Source organism: Condylura cristata, unplaced genomic scaffold (genome assembly GCF_000260355.1).
Source record: "Condylura cristata isolate star-nosed mole 26May11 unplaced genomic scaffold, ConCri1.0 scaffold00001, whole genome shotgun sequence".
NCBI classification, from domain to species: domain Eukaryota; kingdom Metazoa; phylum Chordata; class Mammalia; order Eulipotyphla; family Talpidae; genus Condylura; species Condylura cristata.
This window is the reverse complement of record NW_004567102.1, coordinates 87,329,845-87,350,244: the sequence shown is the minus strand read 5'-3', so window position 1 is coordinate 87,350,244 and position 20,400 is coordinate 87,329,845. Positions and strand designations below refer to the sequence as shown.

Below are 20,400 nucleotides of genomic sequence, written 5' to 3'. Positions count from 1 at the left end.
GAGCCTCTCCGGACCGCGGGCGGCCAGCGGAGCCCGCAAGCGAGCCCAGCCGGGGCCGGCGCGCTGCCCTGGAAACGCGCTAGTAAGTACTGAAACCATCCTTTTCCGCGTGACCTGAGGAGCGAAGCATGAAAGTCACTGACAGCCTGGAAGCTCACACGCCACCAAGACGCTCCAAGGTGTCCTGTCCTGCTTCCCTCACAGAGCCTATTTCTGACATCAGGCGTGGACTGAGGTCTCCGCAGCAGCTCCCGGGGTGCACAGGGACCCCGCCAGCGTGGGAGCAAAAAGGACGGCCGCTGGGGCTCCGGAAGCGCCGTCTGGCTGCAGGGTGGGTTTCAGAGCTCGTAATGTCAGGTCTGTGACTACCGTCTACAACTTACATGTTAGGAAGAACTCCTCTAGTTTCAGAGAGAAGGCAGAAATGATGTAAGTCATGGAGAGTTCCTGATAATTAGGCAAAGTTACTGTGCTCTGAAATGAGAAGACCTGTGATGTAGGACAGGACCCCGTCTGTGCCCTGACTGATCCTCACACCACACAGTGTGACTAAAGTCGGCTTACTCTGTGCAGCTCCACGCCGAAATACCGAACCAGATTGGGATGCTTGATGCCTTCAAATATTTTCAGTTCGTCTGCAGTTTCCTTGATGGTTTTATGGTCATTAGGCTGAAACCGAATCTGCAGGAGGAAAGCAAGCCACCATCACTGCCCGCTGGCCCAGCCGGGGCTGGGGACCCGCCATCGCCGCCCTGCCGGCGCCGCGTGGGACGGCGCCACTCCCAGGCTGCCCTTTCCTTGTCGTTTCGGGTGAAACCAAAGGGCCGCTTCAGAGTATCTGGCGAGAGCACAGCTAATGGGATCGTTCTCAGCCTGCAGACTGAGCTGACACCCAGCCTCCAGCAGCAGTCGCCAGCACTTAGCTTCTGGGCAAGACAGACGAGAGGGCTCTGCCTGCGGAAGCTGGCCAGCCGAGGACGCGGGCTATGAGGTGCGGGTGAGCGCCACGCGGGGCGGAGGACCCCACGCCCCCACCCCAGCGCCTCTCCCTCCTGAGCCAGCTGGCCCTGCTCCGCTGGGCCCTCGTCACCTTCCCCCTGCTCTTCCAGGTTAAACTGCCGTGCGCTTCTAAAGCTGGTCACGGGCGCCAACTTCTCCTCTCTGCGCCGCCCCCCCCCAGACGCCGTCTGCGTGGCCCTCGCGGTCTGTCTCCCCAGATGGCTCTGTCCTGGGCCCGGGCGGGGCAGTCTGTGCTCCTGGCCCACCCCTGCTGCGCAGCAGACTCTCACTCTCCCTGGTTCTCCGTAAATCCGGCTGGCTGGTCCCCAACAGTCTCGGGCCAAGCAGCAGGTGGGGGCCCCGAGCTCTCACCACAGAAGCACGCAAGTCAGCTCTGCGCGCTAAACAGAAGCTTGTGAGCAGAAGTCTCTTCACCAGAGGTGCCACGCGAGGAGGCAGCGGGCCAGACCACTCACCTCCTTCATGGCCATGAGGTCGCCGGTGTCGACGCTGATACAGGTGTACACCTTCCCGTACTGCCCTTCCCCTGGAACACACACAGGGCGCGCTCAGTCCCCCGAGGGAGGCCGCTTCCTGCCATCCAAATCGGTGTCCCAGCTGGCCCGGGCCTGTGACTACGCGCACCGCTCCCGGGCACACCCTTCTGACGGCGCCTCAGGACTGACGTCTCGGCAGCCTTTTCCCGAGGCTCGCTGCACTCGCCTCCACAGCAGACTGACCACACGCGGCTGTGCACTTACAAACCTCCTGGTGCTGAGGAGGTGCGGCCCGCCGGGCAGAGGCCACCCACGGGTCCCACGGCCGCCGCCCCAAGCGTTCACGGGGCACACACCGTGGCACGTTCAGCATGGGGCTACGTGGCTGAACACGACTGAGGACAACAACCGACACAGCCTGTGGCACGACGGCTGCTTCCAGCATCTGCTGCTCTCTGAGCGCAGGTCTCTGGACGCCGCAGCTTTCCCGGGGCTCACGCAAGCCCGTGGCCAGCGGCGCCTGCCTCTCCAGCCCCAAACGCTGGACAGACAGAAGCACACGGGAGGAGGTAAAATATCATCCGGCCACTTCTCACACGACCTCACCAAGCTGCTTACAAGAAGTCACTCCACCCGGGAAATAGCAACTGGGCAGCGTTTAGAAGAGAAGACTACTCTGTTCTGCAGCCATTCTAGAAAGCAACAATGGGCAAAATTTACGCAGCTTACCACTGGCAACTTGTGGCGTTACGGAGGAAAACTTCAACTCAAACCTCCTGCTAAACTCTCACTGTGTATTGCTCTTAGAGGACATTTTACAAATAAAATAAGAAGCAGATCCCTCTGGGGAAAAACAGCCGATTTTCCACATTTTAAAAGAAAACAGCTAAGTACAGAGGATGTCGCCTGCCCCCTCCTCACCGATTTTGTTTCCTCTTTGCCACTTGAAGGTCACCTTCCTTAAGCCGACATGCATGACGTTATCGTAAGACTTAGGGGTGTCGCAGACTTGGCCGATGATGTTCTTCCTCCTCATTTCTCGATACCTCTTTTCTTCAAACAACCGGACCGACTTCTGGATAGCTTCTATGGGTCCCTGTTTTGAAGCCGTATCTGCAGGCAGAACCACAGACTCACTCACCCCAGTCAATTTCCCAGAAGCGGTAGAACAGAGCAGTACACACTGGCAGGGGTCACGGCCACACAGGCAAGCACAGACGTAAAGTCCACCGGGGCGCAGCTGGTGAGCGCCCAGCTGACCTGGCGGCGTGCAGTCCGACGGGCCCACGAGCCCGAGGCTGCTGCTCTCACCACGCAGTGAGCGGCCCCACCTGCCCCGGCTGAGACCGCACGCTCGCGGCAAGCTGTCTCCCGGACACACGGAATCCGCGAGTGCTGGTCTCCGCAACCTGCTCACCAAAGACGCAGCCCTACGTGCAGGCTTCAGCCCCGGACCTGGCCAGTCCACCGCAGCAGGCCCCTCCTCCGGCCACAGGCTCCGGATGCCAGGCTCGGCTCGGCCCACGCCCATTCGCCCCCTCTGCCGGCCTGCAGGCCAGGCTGGCCAGCATCGTGCTGCGCCCAGCGGAAGGCCCCCCGCTGCTGGGAAGCCGTCTCTCATGCAGAGGGGGCAGACCTCCCTCTCTGGGAAGAGCCCAGAGGGCTTTGGCTTCCCCACTTTCTAGGCGTCAGATGATGGACCGGCTGGTTGACGCTGCGTGTCAAGCCCCGAGCACTCGCTCAGACCCCGGCGAGGCCCACGGAGGGCCGCCTGCAGCACATGAGCTCGGGCCGGCTCCGGCGGCCGCCCTGCTGCGTCCTTAGTCGCCACCAGGCTTCGAGCTTCACCCAACATACTCCATCACCATTCACAGTAAGAGGCGTCTGTCTCACAGGCGGCTAAGCCAACATCGGCACGGACTCACGCCGACCCCCGGCAGAGCCACCCCAGGGCTCTCATGCTGACGTCACGCTCACGGGCAGCCGTCGGGGCGCCTGTCGTGCCTCACAGGCCTCGGCCCTGTGCTCAGGGCTGGGCGTCCTGGCAGAACAGTGACCACCGAGGCCAGGGACAAGTGTGAGAAGCTTCAGAAGAGAAACGGCCAGGCTCCCGTGCTCTAGCTCCGGCTTCCCGACCATCGCCCTCCGCGACAGGGAGCTGTGCCTCTCGCGCGCCACGCGTGGCCGGCCCCGTCCACCAGCTGAAGGCCCCGCGGCCAGCGCTCCTGGCAGAGGCTTCCTTCCCCACACAGAATCTGCTCGAGCCTTCTCGGTCTTCGCTACGCCAGTGTGAACTGTGTTCTCCCTCGTACCTACGTGCACTCTAGCACAAAGCACTTGTTCTGAAAATCTCCGCCAGGGGATGATGCCGTGGGGACCAATGACGTGTGGGAGCCGCAGAGAGGGGTCCCCTCACCAGGCTCGGCCGTGCAGCGCACGCCTCTCCGCCCGCCCTGCCGGCCCCGCTCCTCCCCGCACACCGGCCCACCTCCCGGGGCCGCTGCCGCCGGCAAGGCCGCTGAGCCGTTTCCCACCGGCCTCGCGGGGCAACCTGCCTCGGGGCGCCCCTCACCCTCCCACTCCCCAGCACCGGCTACTGCAGGCCGGGAGGTTTGAACCCGGGTCACGGAGGCGAGAGCGTGCGCCCCGCCTCTTGCGCCAAAGCGCGTCGGGCCGCGCGGGGCCGGGCAGGGATGTGCCTGCTCCGGGTTGTCTGCCAGCACTTCCTCTGGTGACAGTTCCCGCTTACCCACTCTGTGAGAGGGACTCTCCTCGCTGAACATCGGAAACGATTATTCATTTCGCGGACATCTACCAGGCCTCTGCCACATGCAAAGAATTATGCTCAGGGCTCAAGGTGACAGGAAACTAACGAGGGCGACTGGAAAATACGAAGGCCACAAAGCCTGCTTCTGACCAAGTGGGCTTGCAGCTGGCACGGCAGGGGGCAGGCAGGAGGGCAGCGAGGGCACAGCAGGGACTGGGCCCAGCGCACGCCGGCTCCACGGCCCGGCAGCCCCGAAGCTGGAGCCGCGGCTCAGGCCTGCGCGACGAGCCGACGCCGGTTCTCCTCACCCTTAGTCTGGCTGATAAGCGTCCGAAGCTCCCAGCTTCTCCGGGCTGACCCACCGGAGTCGCCTTTTGGATACGCTGGTTCTGTGGGGTGAAGAACCAAGACTTGTGAGGCAGAGACACGCGAGCAGCGGCCGCCCTCCCGGAGGCGGGCTTCGTCCTGTGCGTGCGACGCCAGCTCCACGCTCTGGGCTAGAAAACGGCAGCCAAATAAGAAGCGTTTCCACGAGTGACAGACAATGGCCTGCACAGAAACTGGACTCCTGGGGACCCTGCTCGCAAGTCCTGCCCCGGAGCCCGGCAGGTTAAGCACTGGTGACCCACAGCCCCGGGTGAAACCCCTAGGTCTGCATCAGCAAAGCTTCAGCGAATCGTCAACCTCTGTTGTTTTAAGTATTTGCTTATTTACTTAGTAGAAGAGCTGGGGTGCAGGCCAGAGGTGCAGGGGTTGAGAGGCTTCACCAGAGAGAGAGCGGGATGCGGAATAGGCAGATCCCCTGAAACCCACTGCTGAGGGAGCTGCGGGGAGACAGGAGGGGTCTGCTGCGCCCTGTGGTCACTCCCTGGCCGGGACCGAACTCAGGCTGTGGCAGTGACAGCCTGAGACTGGGCCCCAGGCCGCCAGGCGTTGGCCTTTTGCATTTTTAAGGCGTCACTCTGCTAAAAGGCCACAAGAGCAGGCCTCGAGAACGCAGACACAGGCACACGGTCTGGGCAGAAGCCACTCCGCGCCGCGCCACACCCTCGCAGCGCCACCCTCTCGTCTCCCGTCCGGGCACTGACCGTCTCGCTCCTCGGTGGGGCTGGAGTGACGGCTGAGGGACCGGAACTGCAGCTCAGCCGCGATGGACGCCAGGCGGTCGTTCTCAGGCACGCTGGAACCCCTGTGTGAATATTGTCACCAATGAGCTACCGGGTCACATGGACGCAGGATGCAGTCCGAGAGGCTCCTTCAGAGCGGACTCTACACTGGGGTAACCGTCCCGGACAGCCGCTGCCCGGAGAGCGGGCAGGGGACACGAGGGGGGGCCCCGTGCAGGGGACACGAGGGGGCGGCTGGGCCGCCGCCGTGGAGCCAGTCTGACTTTATCTCTCCACAGTCAGCACGGGAACCTGACGGCGTGATAAGAGTTTCATGTGAAAACCAAAATAAAAAACAGCCTGGCCATTTACTGACATGTGGCAGGAGCCACCTTAGCCCAGGATGAAAATGATCACCGCATCTGACTAATATTCCAGATTACCAGTTATATTGAAGTACTCAGCTCTGAAAAGTGCTAAAGTGACTGCGGTTCCACGTGGAGTGAAGATTCCACGTCAGTGACAAGGACCGGGCCCCCCAGGCCCGCCAGAGCGGGAGCCAAGCCAGAGTGCGCAGGAGCAGGACGCGCAGGAGGCACAGAACAAGCTGAAGTGCTGCGTTTCCAGAGTAAAGCGGAGAGCCCAGAAACCCAGAGTGAGCCCGTAAGGAGTAAAGCCCAGAATTAGGTAAAGGATGTGTTAAAACTGCAACTCAAATGCTCTACAGTGAGCACGGCATTACTTAGTGGTAAGTTTAGTGTGCACCGTAATGCGCGTAATGAAGTGTGGTAGCATTTATGCTCTTCCTACTACACGCCGGACGGCTAGGGCAACGTGGTCCACGCAGGTGCCCCGGGACGGCCCGTGGGAGGTGCGCCAGTGCCCGGAGCCCCAGACCAGCAACGCCCTTTGATGCGGGAAGAGAAGGGGACACGCCCAGCCCGTAGCTCATTAAGAGGCCCTGGCACCATCCAGTGAAAACACCACCCTCGGCCGGGCCGGGACTGGCGGGAGCGCCAGGGCCTCCACTGCTCGCGGAAGAAACGTGCCAGTGGGCCTGCAGGCATCCTCGCCAGGGTCAAGGGGAAGAAAGTGCTCCTACATCTGGGTGTTAAGTGGCAATTGGCTCTTGGCGGGGAAGGGGAGGGTGCGGCGGGGGGTAAGTGGTGTAGAAAATTAGAGAAGTTTGACAATTTCTGAGGTCTACCAACTGGCTGGCCCAACCCTGTAAAATATAGTCGGCTCCTGCAAACCAGGAGCAGCCAGCAGGGCACTGTGGTGTCCTGTCAGTGACGGCAGGAGCACTGAAGCCTGACCACTGTCCGGGCCAAACCACACCACAGCAGTGCTCGCCAGCTGCTGCGGGCAGGGGGTTCTGCAGGGGCTGAGGCGTCTGCCAGGTGAAGGCGGGACCCCAGGCTGGGCGCCCACCCACGCGGGAAGCCACAGGAACCATCTGGTTCCCTCAGCACGATCACAAGCCCGGTTCCAGGCCAGGCGCTCCCCAACCCCTGGCTGGCCCAGGTCATATACACATGCCGGGCCCTCTGCTGGTGCCACCTGCCAGGGCGGCCAGCTTGACCCTGAGCCATGGCCCAGGAAGGCACGGGACGACACCGCCTGACTTCTAATTACCAGGGGCCCCCTTGTGGTACACAGATGAGGAGTTCTCACGAAACGCGACTCCCAATATGCTGAGGCCTAGCAAGGAGCACAGACCACCTGCAGCTTTTAAAACGCCAAGGTGGTTTCCTGGTCCTGAAACACACTGAGGGTGCCACACACCAGCTCACGAGGCCCCTAACAGAGCGTGGGCCAGGGCCTGAGCCAGGTGCCGCCTGGCGCCATGGTCAGGCCAAGCTGTTCCCACCGGCGACTGTGCAGAGGGATGCTGCGTGCCCGAGGCTGCCCGGCGCACAGAAGAGCCACAGGGCCAGCGGCCCCGAGGCTGGAGTCCGACGAGGCACATCAGCCACGGAATGCACAAAATGCAAACACGGGGGAGCAAGTGGCTCTGGGCTTCGGGTCACTGGGTAATTTCTGGAGCCGACTGCTTCAGCTGTAAAATACCTTGGTGCGTTTCCGGTTAAGGGTACATACTAGTAAAAATCAGAAACATAATTTTCACGAATGAGAAATGGGAGAACTTAAATTTCCGCCAAGAGGATGGAGACATGCAGGTTTCAGACTGCTCTGAACTAAGTAAACGGTGAAGCCGCAAGACACCTCCTGCCAACAGTACAGGCCTCTGCCCCCCCGTGCGGGCACAGCGCCCCAAGCGCCCGCTCCATTTCCTCTCCTCGATCTGCCACCCCAATCCCGGCAGTCTGCCAGACGACCAGCCGCACTGGAGGGTGCGGACAGGGACAGTGGCTCCCCCAGAGCCGGGGGATGACACGCGCCCAGGCTGCCCCGGAAGGAGTGGAGCCGTGAGGAAAGGCCCTGCACGAGGGGGACGGCCGCAGGCCGCTGACCGGCCAGGGGCTGCGCGCAGAAGCTCAGCCTGCCCGAGCGGCCCTGCGCTGCTCGTCTCCACAGCACACCAACCCGCTCATTCACTTTCTACTTCTACAAACCAATTCTAGTCAGCAATAGTTCAAACTGGGTAAGAAATCCCGTTAGAAAGATGACCGTCCTCGAAGCGTGAACCGGCACCTCGGTGCTGGTCAGACGCCCTCTCACCACGTGGGGACCCTCAGCAGAGACCTGGCCGAAGGTCTCACAGGCCCCTGGGGTGGGCCTGGCTCTGTGACTCTATCTTAGAGTTACAACGGCACAGACTCGGCCAGGTGATGACCACTTGTTCCAGCTCCAGAGAAGTCTGACCGTCTGGCAGAGGCCCCGGAGGCCTTCCTCTCCGGCACCCCACTCAAAGCCCAGGCCCGACAGGTGCGTGCACGTGTGTTGTGGGGGGGGGGCGGGTGCGGGGACATGACACTGGCGGGGTGAGGCTACCTGGTGTCATGGGCACTGCTGATGGGTTTGGGTGGCGCAGAGTCACTGCCTGAGGGGCCGGGGCGACCGGGCGCGGGGCTGCCATGGCTCCGGGGGTCCGCGGGCGCGCTCCGAGTGCTGAGACGAGAGAACAGCTTCAGCAACAGGCAAGCAACGGGGGTGGGCTCCCAAGTGGTTTTCAGGGAGAAATAAACAGGGTGAGAATGAAACAAACTGACATACAGAGCTCAATCCCTTCTTTGATCAAGAATCAGGTCTAGGCATGGAAAAGAAAACTAAATTCAAAAATAACTGTGGCCCTCTCTTAGCAAATAGTCAAAATGAACTTTTAAAAGTGATCGTCCAGGGGAGAGAAGGTGCTCACTCCCTTTAAGATGCAGAAATGCCACCACATTCAGGTAAGTGTTTTAGAACTACGGTATCATTTTAAGCTCCAGTTCCATACACACACAAAAGCCTGCACTGAAGTAATCATTTCAGTTTGTCCCCAGTTTTAAATTTCAATGGGATTTCCCTCCAAGGGTCATTACATGAGGTAACTCTCAAATTTGTTTTCTTAGGTCGTTTTCCTAAGGAAGAAAAAGAATTATTCCAGAGCTAGAAAGCATTTAGTAGCTTGAGACTGTAAATAAGCCAAGAACCTAAGTTATCTCGAAAGTACAGTCTTTTTGCATTTGCATGTCTTTCTTTTGCAAGGAGTACACTGCTGGAATGTCCTCTGGATAATGCAAGTAAGAGTTTCTGAAAAATAAGAATAGAGCCCAGAAAACACAGCTGAGGTATGAGAGCAAGCGTCCAGCGGCTGTCAGAGTATTAGCATGCGCGTCAGAGAAGCACCCCCGGCAAACAGCACGGAAAGCCGCAAGTACCTGAACCCCTCTGGAGTAGGGATAATCAGATGTGGGTTAGGAGGGTCACTGTGGCACCGGGGCACCTTCACAGGACGGGGGCTGTTCCGGTGAATAGCTGCCGGGGAAAACGGCGACACGCAACTTGTTAAAAGGTCAAACAGAAAACTGCTGAGCCAGGCTGGTCAACGGAAAGGCGAGGTGACGTCGCTATGCTGGTGACCAAGGAGTCCGCCGTGTAAGAAAATCCCACGGCAGACCAAGGCTGAAGAATAGGTCACTGCGGTAGGCACACTTCATTCTGTTCCCACTAAAGGCATTTTTGAGATGTATGCCATGTGTGTGAAGCAAGGGCTGAACCCCTTCACCCACGTGAACAGTGTGGCTGCGTGGCAGTGGTCGAGTGGAGTCACGTTCTGCATTTTCAGAGAGCAGTGGGGACATTCTTCCACCCCTGCACTGAGGGGGGCCCGGCACCCCGCGCCTGGAGACCCCCTGAGCATCTTTAAGCGACCAGGAGGATGTGGCACAGTTTAGACGGCTCAGCTCTGAGTGTCTCCTATTCTTTTTTTAAATACTCTGATGGAAGCTAAATATGCAGAGAACTTAAAACTTAAAATTCTGAAACCAGAAAAAGTGTATGAGACCTTACCTAGTGATCACAAATAATGGTGCCGATTCTCCTCTCCCAGCAGTGAGACGTAGCTGGCCATGGTTTCGCCCCAACACTCTGCCCCTACTTCTGGCTTTGTTAATGTTCCCTAGTTGATCTTAAATGTCACGTTTTTAATAATTCTAGTCGATGTTTAATGTTTTATTTTACAGATACTGAATCCTACATGAAAATACTTTCTTCACAGTTTTTGTTGGTTCGCTTTGCTTTTGATAAGTCACATAGACCAAAGAAGGAAAATCTGATGGGGAAATTAAACGAAAACCAAAAACTAAAAAAACACGCAGGCAAGCAGTGGCCGCGACTCACTCTACCGAGGGGGGGGCTGTTGGCCGGCAGGCAGGACGAAGGCAGGTAAAGGAGTCGGTGCAGACCAACTGCGTCAGATCCCGGAGGCCGAGGCCGGAAACGCCCCGCAGGGGGCGGGGCCCTTCGCAAGCTAAGGGTGCGTCAGTCAAAAGCAGGAGGCAAACTTCTCCCAGGAAGAAATAAAATACAAGCGTTCTGTAAAAGATGCACCCAAGGTCGGCGTTCTTCAAGCACTGAAGGGTTTCATATACTGAAAAGCTGGCCTTCACGGAAAAGAAAATCCAAAAGGGATTGTGTCTTTTGGAAAATTTTCTTAAATATATTTGTTACATTGCAGATTTTTTTCTACGAAGAAATATACTACAAAAATGTATAGTATTTATAATTCTATGTTTAATCAAAAGTTTGATTAAGACCATAGCACCTGTATAAAAATGCTCATAGTTTTGCAAACATTAACTTCCATTTCCTAACTGAGAGCATTTTAAAGATTCAGAAACCATACATTAAAACTTGATCTACTAATGTTTTGGTGATTGACTAGTACTTTAAAATACAGTTGCTGCTCGGTTAACTTTCCATTTGTAGCTTTTATTTTGTGTACTTCAAATTGCTGCACATGTCTGAATTTTCTTTCTGGGATGCTTTTCTTTCTGAGATAGTTTTATTTATCTTCACAAGGCAGTAAGACATTGCTTTTTTGATGAGTATTTTAATGTTTACTGTAAGACTATCTGAAGACTGTAACGATAGCACACTGGCCGCTGTTAAGTGCATGGTGGCCAGTGGAAAGCAGGCTGTGGCACCTGCAATGCAGTGTCCACAACATGACGAAGCGTAAGAGCAACCCCCTGACCTCTAGATAGCACTCTAAGCCAGTGGGCATCAACAAAACACAAAATTTTTTTTAAAAATGGCAAGTATCCTGTTGTAGTCTCCAGTAAAACCAAGTAGGAATCTACTTCATTAGCGGGCCAGCGGGCACTCAGGAGAGCCGTGGGGACGGAGACGAAGCTGTCCTCCTTCCTGAGCTGGGGAGGGCCGGACCTCATGGGCACTGCAGCAGCAAAGGCGCTGACCCTCATGAGACAATCGGCTCTCTGTGTCTCTCCTCCCCAGAGGAGGTTTAAGGGGGAGCAGAGCGAGACTGTGGGGGGAGCACAGTGACACCACTGGCAAGCGCTGAATACCGTGTGTTGGCATTTTAGCGCCTGGTGAGTAAAGACCACTGGGAGATCTCCACACACACTCCTTGTTGCTGTGACTTTCACCACCATGCTCCTGAACAGTCTTAAAAGAAATTCTATACCGTCTGGTATGATCTCAACTAGCAAGCCAATGTGCTGGCCCGTGCCAGGGGCTCTGGGGAACGGAGACTGCTGCCTTACCAAGGTACCAACCTGTAACAGGGCTGTGTGGCTTCCCGATCACGTGACCAATGCACTCGTTCATCAAGGCCTGCAGACTCTGGAGACCGAAGGACAAAGAGAGAAGGTCATTTGCACTCTCAGTGCCATGGGCAGCACACATTAGGTACTGACAGATTTATAGGAAACACGCTACCCTTGGTAACTATTTCCAAAGTTAACTTAAAATAGGTCTAAACACAAACTGAACACTACTATACATAACTAACACATGACTCCATTTTTTAAGTGAAAGCGAGCTGCCTTCGCTTTCGTAATGCACTGACACATGCAGGCAAGGGACTTCGCCCATCACAGCCCCTGCTGTGTGGTGGCTGCAGCGAACACTGTCTTACCTGACAGCACTTACTGGAAGAACAGTGGTAACATTTAACAGCTGGCACGAAGCCCTCAAGTGACACCCGAGGGTAGCTACTCCTTGTTCACCATTACATTGCTGAAAAGCAGCGACCACGTCGGCACTATGAAACTGACCAACGCGCCAGGGTGCCAGGCTCACAAGCAGCTGGACACTGATGTCGTGAGTGGGACAGTCAGAGGAAAGAGCACTGAGTATTCTACAGTGGCCACAAGGCCAGTAAGCGCACTGTTAGCGTCCACGCAAAACACATGCAGGGATTACTATTTAACTAAGAAGCAGTGTCAGGGATGGACAGCAGACAGCTGACATGTTTTATAATGAAAACACTCTCAAGCATCCCATACCAAGAAGTCATCTTCTGGCAAGGCGGAAATAAAGGCCGGCTCGATGGCTTGCAGGAAGTCAAAGCCTTGAGTCGCCCACCTGTCAGACGGGAAGAGCCAACAATGACAAGACCGCCGGGAAACGCGGCTGGAGACCGAAAAGGAATCTGACTGGGAAACTACTACCCAGGACAAAACACATGTTTCTGGGACGCCGTCGGTGCCTGGGGCCGAGCACGTTGGCACCGAGTTTGGGAAGGAGACGGCCCCTCAGCAGAGGAGCCGGCTACTAAGGTGCTGACGCCTTCCACCGCACACCAGGCTCGCATTTCTGGAGGAGGGAGACGCGCCATCGGGAGACGCGCCGGGCGGCACGAGCACTGCTAGGAGGCCGCAGCGGCGCCTCCATGTAAGCAGTTTCATTCTTGAACATCACTTAGAACATCAGGGCCCAGAGGAAACCCCCATCGGCACCAGCCCAGCCGCAGAGCCGTGAGCGGGGCCCTGGCCGTTACCTGGGTCTCGTGCCCCGGCCACTCTCGCACTTGGTCAGCACGTAATTCATCCACTTGCGGGCAAAGCTGATGTACCTGTCGCCAATCTTCTGCCTGAACTCTCCAGACATCAAGCGAACGACTTCTTTGTGATACTGGAAGAAAGAGTGCAAGCTTATCAAAACCAAGAAGAAAACAATGATTATACAAATGCCTAAATACTGTAGCGCCACATCTGTTTTAAATGTTGTTATTTATGCATTTTAGACATTCATTTTATTTTTTTATGCACACAAGAGCTGGGGTACAGGCCAGAGGTGCAGGGGGTCAGATTCACCAGAGACAGAGCGGGGAGCAGAATGGGGGTGGGGGCTGGGGGGGCTGCTGAGCCCTGTGGTTCACTCCCTGCTCCCTGGTCGGGGATCAAACTTAGGCAAACTCAGACCAGAGCAGCGATAACACTGAGACTTAACTCCCTGTACCACCAGGGAGGCCCAAATGTTATTTTTTAAAAATAAAAAAGCATGGGCCCTCCCTGGTGGCGCAACGGTTAGGACGCACCACTGCAAGCTGGCTGCAGCCACTTCAGTGAGAGTTAGATCCCCAGCCCCAGGGGGTGACCCCCATGGCGCGGCAGACCTCTCCTGACCCCCGCTGCTCCCCTCAGCAGTGGACTTCGTCAGTTGGCCTGTTCTGCTCCCCACTCAGTCTCTGGTGAAGCCTCTCACCGCCCCTGCATCTTTGGCCTGTACCCCAGCTCTGTATGCATAAATAAAAAATAAATTTTAAATTAAAACAAAAACAAAAAAAGTGGTGTCTTTTAAAAATAGATAAATAAAATAAAAAGCAAATCCAATTAAAATGTACATACTCTGAAAAGCATATGAAGAGTTACAAGGAATACAATGTGTTAAAAGGCAGAACTCTTACTCATCGGCTTAAATAAGGGTCTATTTCTAGGATAGCAATCGTATGCTAGAGGAAAATTTACAATCTAAGTGAACAGCTGCTAATACAACACAAACCAGGCAATTATCTGACAGGCAAAGTAAGCATTTCCCGACAGCAGCGGTGCATGATGACGTGGTGACGTTCCCCTCTAAGCCGGGACTACAACCCGCAATCACATTTGCCCTACCAGATCCAAACTACATTTGTTAGTAAGTTACAAAGCAGTGACTAGTTACACTGTGTTTTCCCTCTTGGCTGACACTTACCTCAAACCCAAAGTTGTACCCCTGAATCATTGCCTCTCGGTAGTACTGTTGCAAGGTGACGGATTCAGATTCATCAACTTCATCATCAAATTCCGAAGTGAACATGTGGTCCACTCGGTCTATGGCATCGCTTATTCTGTTGCAGAGCTCCAAGGCATCGTTCTAAAGAGTGCCAACTCACAGTTAACCCAGCAGAGCAAATCACTAGCACCATGTGCACTTTAAAAGCCGCTTGCTTTTACCACACAAAGACCAGCCACAGCAAACTTGAGCCACGTTTCCTTTAGTCACCCAGAAGGAGCAGCCAAAAACAGATGAAATGTGTTCATTTCATCTGCATTAGCTATTCTTTACCGCCTCACAACACCCCAGAGGAAACAGAGCCTCGTGCAGAATCAGCCGGATCCCAGCGTGGACTCTGAAAGGACGCACCGGCCGTCAGCGCTCTCACGCCCTGACCAGTGGCTGGTCCTCTCTCAGGGCTGCTCCTCTCGCGAGGGAGCCCGAGTGGACGACACACCTCTAAGCGACTGCGCGTGCTTCAAGTCTTTGTCCTCCTCAGGTGCCTCCGCTGCCCCTCCTGAGCTCAGGGGCGCTCAATGGGGTCCAATTGTGAGCCCCGAGGGAAAGCGAGCAATGCCGGTGGGGGGGTGTTGGGGGGGCGGTAGGCTTAGTTGCCAAAACTGCAATTTGGAGGGGGTGGGGAGGTGAGGGTGGTCAGGCCTACCGGCACGACTGAGTTGGGGGCGAGTGACACTGCCAGAGCGCGCAGGACACGGCCTCACAGTCAGTCACTGACCCAGAATGTGGGCGGCGCAGAGGCCGAGACTCGGTGACCTGGCTCAAGCGCTGTCGTCTCCCCGAGTGATACTGAGGATCCCCCACGCGTGAACACCCGTGCGTGTGCAGTCTCTGCCTGCCATCCCATACATACAGTTGGAAATATTTATTCTTTCTAAATGTTCTGGTCCACGAGAGATAGAAAACAAAATCCCACCTCTCTCAGCAGCCTGAGATGTGCCCAACTGATGTTACCAGCCCACGCTGCAGACCCAAACCCTGCCACACCCAGCAGTAGGGTGCTCGGGATCCCCGGGGCTCTGGTGCATGGGCACCGACGCCCAAGTGACCCTCTTGCTTTTCCTTCCCAATTTGCGCCCCAGAAGCCCCCCAAGCTGGAGCTGGCGACAAGCTCAGTGGCTGAGTCCCGGGTGCCCTCAGCATTGACGCGCCCTCTGCACTTCAGAGTGACAGTTTGGGTCACTTCAGAGTGACAGTTTGGGACTATACATTTCTTGAGCTCAAGAATATGGATCTTGCACTGTCCAGCATCCACTGACTCAAACAAAAGATAAAAAGCCTGACCCTCAGACGACAGTAAGAGCAGTCCAGTAGAGATGATGTTTATGAACAGACAAAGCAGATCAACAGAAGAAGAAATGCTTGTCAAACGACTTGCACTCTCAAGAAGCTCTTCACAGGAAGCCACGCCTTCCCGTGCCTGGGAAGCTGGCAGCCCTGACAGTGCACACCAGCCGGGCGATGTCAGGATGCCCCTGGAGAGGCGAGCAGGAGGGGCAGGGCCAGCGCTGCCAGGGGGCCTCGCGCCTGCCCACAGGCCTTTCTCTCATATTTGATTTGGCTGACTTAGTTGCTCAAGGAAAGCAGCAGCAAGTCTTTGAGCTTACACGTCACCGACTGGAGCGCTCTCGTACACTGGCACCTGAGAATGGAGAGACTGCCAGGAGAGCAGAGACCAACTCCAGCAGTGACCGTGCTACCGGCCGAGCGTGGTGCCTGGGGGAGACGCGCACCTGCTCAAATGTCTGTCCTGCCGAAGAACATTCTATAGTTCCAGGAAAAGGTTCGGGAAATTTTTAGTTTTGACATGGGAAAGTGTGTATCGGGAAGGTGAGGCATGGGATGGAGAATTTAGGTCAAACTCAAAATTTATGTCAACTCTGCCATAAACTGCAGGCATCTCCCAGCGCAGCACCCAGAGAACAACCAGGTCTAGGGAGAGCTGGCGTGCAGTACCTTCAGCTGCTGCAGAGCCTTGGCAATGACGGGCTGACTGGACGTCTGCTCCTGGCGCAGGGTCATGAGGCCCTCGATGGACTGCTGGAAGGCCTTTCTCTGGCTGACGAGGTGGGCGGACTGCATGACAACTAGTAAAAGATTCTCCACCTGGGAGCAGAACCAAGCACAGGCCTTAGAAACAGACTCGGATCCTGTTCCCCTGTTGCCCTTCTTCAGCCCCAGCCCCAAACCAAAGTCAGCCTCAGGGCGACCTGACATGAAAGCTGTGCCCAGAAAGGGGTCCCGTGGAGCGGCACCCGCGTGCCCACAGCGCTCAGGATAGCGGGCGGTCTCAGGGGCGGGGCCTCCCTGGGATAGCCCAGAGCTGCAGGCAGCTCAGTACCCTGTGTGGGGGCGTGCGAGTGTGCCACGGAGAGGGAGACCACAGGAACAAGGGTGAGTGGGGTGAAGGACCCCGAGCGAAAGAGTAAGAAATCAAGACTCACTGTAAAGTGAGAGTCACTGCAGTACTTTGACTGAGGTCTAGGCTAGAAATGATGGTCGTGGGAGACCCAGAACTAAGGCGCAAACACGGAACTGAACTGAGGCGGGAAAGGGGAGACCCAGAGCAGGGACCTCCCGGGACACGGCAGTGGTCCTGGCAGGGACGGTGACCTCCGACTGCAGCAGAGGCGGGGACAGTCATTGCCGCAGATGCTCTGGGCTTGCTCGGTCTAGTGACTACCAGAAAGGGCAGGAGGCAGATGGACAGACACGTTCAGAATAGCTGAGTGAGCAGGGCACCGCTGAGTGGGCGGGACACAGAGAAAGGACAGACCTGAAGAGTCGGGGTGATATGCTCACTCCCATCAGGTGCCCAGGGACACTCCGAAGACGGGAGGCTTCTTTCAGCCTTAGCTAAAGAGCTCTGTGCTGCTACAGATCTCGGGGGTGGGGGAGACGGGTCCTCACTCTGACAAGATGAAACCAAAACAGTGAGCGAGCGTGCCTGAAGCACCGGGATCTCTGCAGCTACCAATGCACGGAGTGTGAGAACTGTTAGATCGTGGGTTACAGACCTAAGTCTGTAGCTCACTGCACAGCTGAACGCGGAGAGGACAGATAGCAAGTATTTCAAATACTCCAGGGTTAACTGACAGACTGACAGAATTAACGGGGTGGTCAGGACAAGTCAGGCGGCAAAGTGACCCATTAAAATACGGAGGCCTGGGCCCTCTGGGGGTGCAGCGGGTTAAAGCGCAGCCCTGCAGGCTGGCCGCCGCTGCCTCAGTGCGAGTTGGATGCCCAGTCCAGGAGGTGACCCACAGGGCACGGCAGACCCCTCCTGTCTCCCCGCTGCTCGTCCATCTATCTGCCTGTTCTGCTCCCCACTCTGTCTCAGATGTATCACCACCCCTGCACTGTACCCCAAATCTGTGTGCATAAATGAATAAAGCTTTAAAGCAACCCACGGAAGCCTATTTTGGGGAAGTGCACCCTTGGGGGTCTGCGGCAGCTACACCAGCCTTGTGCGAGTCCCAGCAATTCACGCCACCTAGTATTTTAAGCGATGCTGCTTAAGGCAGGTGTGGGAGCCAGGGAGAGACACACCTGCATGCTCCTCAGAGTATCCACCGTCTCCACCTGAGGCACAATTTTCACCAGCTGAGCGTCCCAGGCGGCCCAGCCGTCGCCTGAGTCCCGCGTGCGGTCACTGTGCTTGGTCAGAAGCAGGTAGGCGTCGAGGAGTACGTCATCCGAATCTTTTGAGCAGTCCTTGCCGGCAGCTGCATTGAGTAACTGCAAAATAATACTCTTCTCCTCAGCAAGAATGTCTGGAACAAACACGTGCACGTTTTCCAAGCCAGGAATCTGTACCTGGAAGAGAAACCAACCAAAATCCTAGCACCAGGAGCGTCCTGCATTACGGAAATGTCACTGACAGAAGCACGGCCGAGCCAAGCAGTGCGGAGCAGGAGGCGTGGGGACGTCCAGCTCGCTGGGGCGTGCCGTTCCGTGCGGCGAGGCGGGCGAAGGGGAGCGTGTGGGCAGCGGCGCCTCACTGTTTCTCCGCTCCCAGGGCACCTTCCAACTGCTCCCTCTCCAACATCAAAGAAAATCGTCTTCAGTGGAGGGACAGCAGGCTGAACACCATGTCGCCGGCCCCTGTTCGCCTGCACGACTCGGTCAGCGAGCGTCTTACTACAGCTTCCTGAGTCGCTGCTGACGCCCCTGAGCCTTTCCAAGGAATACAAGCCATCACCTTGTGCCAATCAGTGTGGGTGGGGCCCAACTGAGGCCCTGGGGCAAAACCTCCAGCAGCCACATCACACAGACTCTAGAGGGGCCAGAGAGGAACAACGCTGACGGGAACAGGATGGTGACTGTGAGAGCGGCTCCGTGACGAGCAGGGCCCTGATGTCTGAAGTCACGTAAAATGTCTGAGTCGCTAAGAGACGTTACTTCAGGGAGGGGAGGGAGAAGGGTCAATTCAGGGGAGAGAAGGCACAAGGGAGGGACAACAATGATGGTCCCGGGGTGAACTGCAGGTGGGAATTTTACGGGGACTACACAATGATGTGAAATAAATTCAAAGAAGAGTTTGAATTGTTTTGGGCGACGTGGGTAAAAAGCAAATCGATTATTTAAAATCATCGTCTTTGATGTGTATTATTTTAAATATATACGCAATGTGACAGCTTAGACAGCATGAGGACGAGTCTGATGTTCTCGGCAGCCTAAGTATGGGCGAGCGTGCTTCTCCGCACTATCTCAGGGGAGGCTCCGGACAGACGGCGCTGCGCTCGGCGTGTGCGGCAGGCCCTGGCGACCTGCACAGCGCAAGCGTCCACTTCCCGCACAGTGATCTGAGGAGAGGCCCCCCGCCCGCGCCGCCGGCTTCCCCAGGCAGAGGCCCCACCCCACGGCCCACCTCCACAGGCCTCACCTTGACGTACTGCCTTGACTTCAGAGCCTCCAGCAGCGTGCTGACGGGGGCCGAGAGCGTGAACTCGGCCGCAGTCTCCAGGTCCTAGGGCGACAGCCAGACACTCCTCAGACCCGCTTGGCGGGGGTGGGCGGACAGCATGGGCCGGGACTGCTCGCTCACTCACCTTTCTCAACATCTTGGCAAACCCCAGCGCCTTCGAGGCCCTCTCCCTGGCCTCATGGAAGAGCTCCTTCAGGGCGCGGCTAATCTCAATGACCGACCTCCTGCGGGCAGGGACCAGTCAGGCTCCGTTAGGGACATCACGAAGCAGGTAACAGTTTGGAGCAACTTCAAAATCACATTAATAATGCTCGAGGATTTTATCAATGGAGGAATCACTGAGAATTTAATCAAATTAAATTTAAAATAGAGCTCCCCAGATTCCTAGAAAGTAGGTATTAACTTTCAAATAACTAGCTTCATTTCTAAAGATTTCATAACAGTGTGTTGAAGTTTTAGACAAATTCTTGGTTCTAGCTGATGATCGATTCAGAAAGAAAAACAGACAGAGGCGGGTGGAAAAAAGTTCCGTAACTGCCCCCCAAGCCCCGTCCTGTGTGGCGCCCGCCAGTTTTCCTGGGGTCAGTGCTGCCCTCTGAGCTGACTGGCTCTGGGCCGCCCCACACCCGGGGCTCGGGCCCCTTCCTGGGTGCACCGGGGCGGGGGTCACGAGAGCCCGTCTCCCGGACTGTCACTCTCCGAAACAGCAAGCTCAGCTGCACACTGACTCCGACTCTGCCGGAGGAGGATTTCTCCAGGTGAGAAAAACCCAGGTGCAAGTTCTCCCCACCCCCTGGCGCACACTCGGGGTCCCGACACCAAATGCCTTTCCCCGGGTTCTGGGCACGAGCGCGCTTCGGCTGCGGGGCTGGGCTGGGTCTGCCGGCGCATCCCTGGGCCCCGCTGGCCGCCCCAGCAGCTGCTGGCTGGGCTAGTGCCACACACGGCGTGTGACACGCTGCAGCGACCACTGCTGTGCAGGTGGCAGAATGGCAGCGGGCAAGGCGTGCTGTCGTGAACTTCAGTTTTAAAGCTCAACAGAAGCGTAAGGTCTGCATAGAAGCTGCAGATGTCAACTGCGTGCAGAACGGACGGCTACGGAGGCAGCACTCAGACAGCCGGGGGGCGCCCACACCAAACCCCTGCTCATTCTCAGTCAGCGTCGCCTGCTCCCCCTTTCCGAAGACACCGGTTTTGTCAGGCTGAGCAGATTCTAAGCGCACCTTAGAAAAACTTCAATTTCACACGAAACCTTCTACGGTCAGGTGAAAAGACAACACAGACACGCTCCCCAGGGAGTCAGCACCCCACTCCTGGGGCCCAATCCAACTTGGCATGAGCAGGCTCGTGTCACGGCACCGCCCAGCGGGCAGCGACGTGAAGGAGGCGCGAGAGGGCGGCGGGGGGGGGGGGGGG

General features: G+C 56.7%; 2 protein-coding genes across 2 annotated transcripts in view; both read right to left on the bottom strand.

The window, feature by feature from the left end:
- LOC105854750 (mitogen-activated protein kinase kinase kinase 4-like) overlaps window positions 1-220 on the bottom strand; it is a 6,730-nt gene extending 6,510 nt beyond the window's left edge. Inside the window, exon 1 of the mRNA XM_012735215.1 lies at window positions 159-220. Within this exon, the coding sequence (XP_012590669.1) occupies window positions 159-220 (62 nt within the window). The remainder of the gene's footprint in view (window positions 1-158) is intronic.
- Window positions 16-20,400, bottom strand: part of MAP3K4 (mitogen-activated protein kinase kinase kinase 4) — a 62,868-nt gene continuing 42,483 nt past the window's right edge. Inside the window, exons 9-24 of the mRNA XM_012735209.1 lie at window positions 19,109-19,208; window positions 18,943-19,026; window positions 17,607-17,873; window positions 16,014-16,163; window positions 13,977-14,138; window positions 12,781-12,914; window positions 12,287-12,365; window positions 11,555-11,621; window positions 9,194-9,290; window positions 8,325-8,441; window positions 5,352-5,452; window positions 4,572-4,652; window positions 2,418-2,609; window positions 1,476-1,546; window positions 565-681; window positions 16-474 (exon numbers count right to left, since the gene is read on the bottom strand). Of these exons, the coding sequence (XP_012590663.1) occupies window positions 373-474; window positions 565-681; window positions 1,476-1,546; window positions 2,418-2,609; window positions 4,572-4,652; window positions 5,352-5,452; window positions 8,325-8,441; window positions 9,194-9,290; window positions 11,555-11,621; window positions 12,287-12,365; window positions 12,781-12,914; window positions 13,977-14,138; window positions 16,014-16,163; window positions 17,607-17,873; window positions 18,943-19,026; window positions 19,109-19,208 (1,921 nt within the window). The 3' untranslated portion in view covers window positions 16-372. The remainder of the gene's footprint in view (window positions 475-564; window positions 682-1,475; window positions 1,547-2,417; window positions 2,610-4,571; window positions 4,653-5,351; window positions 5,453-8,324; window positions 8,442-9,193; window positions 9,291-11,554; window positions 11,622-12,286; window positions 12,366-12,780; window positions 12,915-13,976; window positions 14,139-16,013; window positions 16,164-17,606; window positions 17,874-18,942; window positions 19,027-19,108; window positions 19,209-20,400) is intronic.